General features: G+C 31.5%; 1 protein-coding gene across 1 annotated transcript; it reads right to left on the reverse strand.

Moving 5' to 3' along the window:
- Positions 1 to 390: 390 nt before the first annotated feature.
- LOC145068748 (uncharacterized) lies at positions 391 to 856 on the reverse strand. Its single transcript, XM_079015748.1, has one exon. It carries the CDS (start codon positions 703 to 705, stop codon positions 499 to 501), a length of 207 nt encoding a protein of 68 aa, XP_078871874.1. The 5' UTR covers positions 706 to 856; the 3' UTR covers positions 391 to 498.

An 856-nucleotide genomic window follows, 5' to 3' on the forward strand; every position in this document is an offset into this window, starting at 1 on the left:
CATTATTTGAATTTTTGAGTCCATAACCCAAATTATTTTTATTTTTATTATTTTAAAATTTATATATTGCACATTATAAAGGTACAGATTAATTGTTGGGAAGAAGGAATCAATATCTTAATTTTTCAATACTATGTTTTTAAAAATTACCGATCATTATTTTAAATTTAACAAACTTCATTTTAATCTTATATTGGATATCGAATGATTCATAAACAACAAACACCACCATTCTAACAGAAGCCAAAATATATATATATATATATATATATATATATATATATATATATATATATATATATATATATATATATATATATATATATATATATATATATATATATAGAATTCATCAATGCCGAATACGATTCTAAACAGTGAAGAAAAGAATAATTTCAACAAATACGTTTTATAAACTTCTAGAGAGATTAGATAAAGAAGGTTCCATCTCAACAAATAATCGATTTCTTCAGTAAATTGTAAACCTAATCGAACAAATCACTGGTAAGTTTTAAGAATGGCGCCGCAGAAAGTACACATAATAGCTTTCCACGATTTCCAGTAGAACGGAACATAGCAGAACCTGGTGGCGGTCTTCATATCTGCGACACTAGCTCCGCCGCCGCACCTTGAACAAAGCCCCGCCGCAGGCTTGCAGCGCCTCACTTGCCGAGTTTGATCCACCAAAAAGCAGAAGCACACCATTTCGTTTCGATTTCTCCTTTTTTTTTTACTAATTTGAATGGATCTCCGGTGAAATGTCGAGAGTTAGGCTTCCGACGCCGGTGACAGTGGAGAGATGGAAGGATTTTGGAAGTAGTTGAGAGTTGAATATGTGGTGAAGAAGATTGCTTGC

The sequence above is a fragment of the Lactuca serriola genome, chromosome 8, assembly GCF_051521515.1.
Source record: "Lactuca serriola cultivar US96UC23 chromosome 8, Lser_US96UC23_V15, whole genome shotgun sequence".
Taxonomy (NCBI): domain Eukaryota; kingdom Viridiplantae; phylum Streptophyta; class Magnoliopsida; order Asterales; family Asteraceae; genus Lactuca; species Lactuca serriola.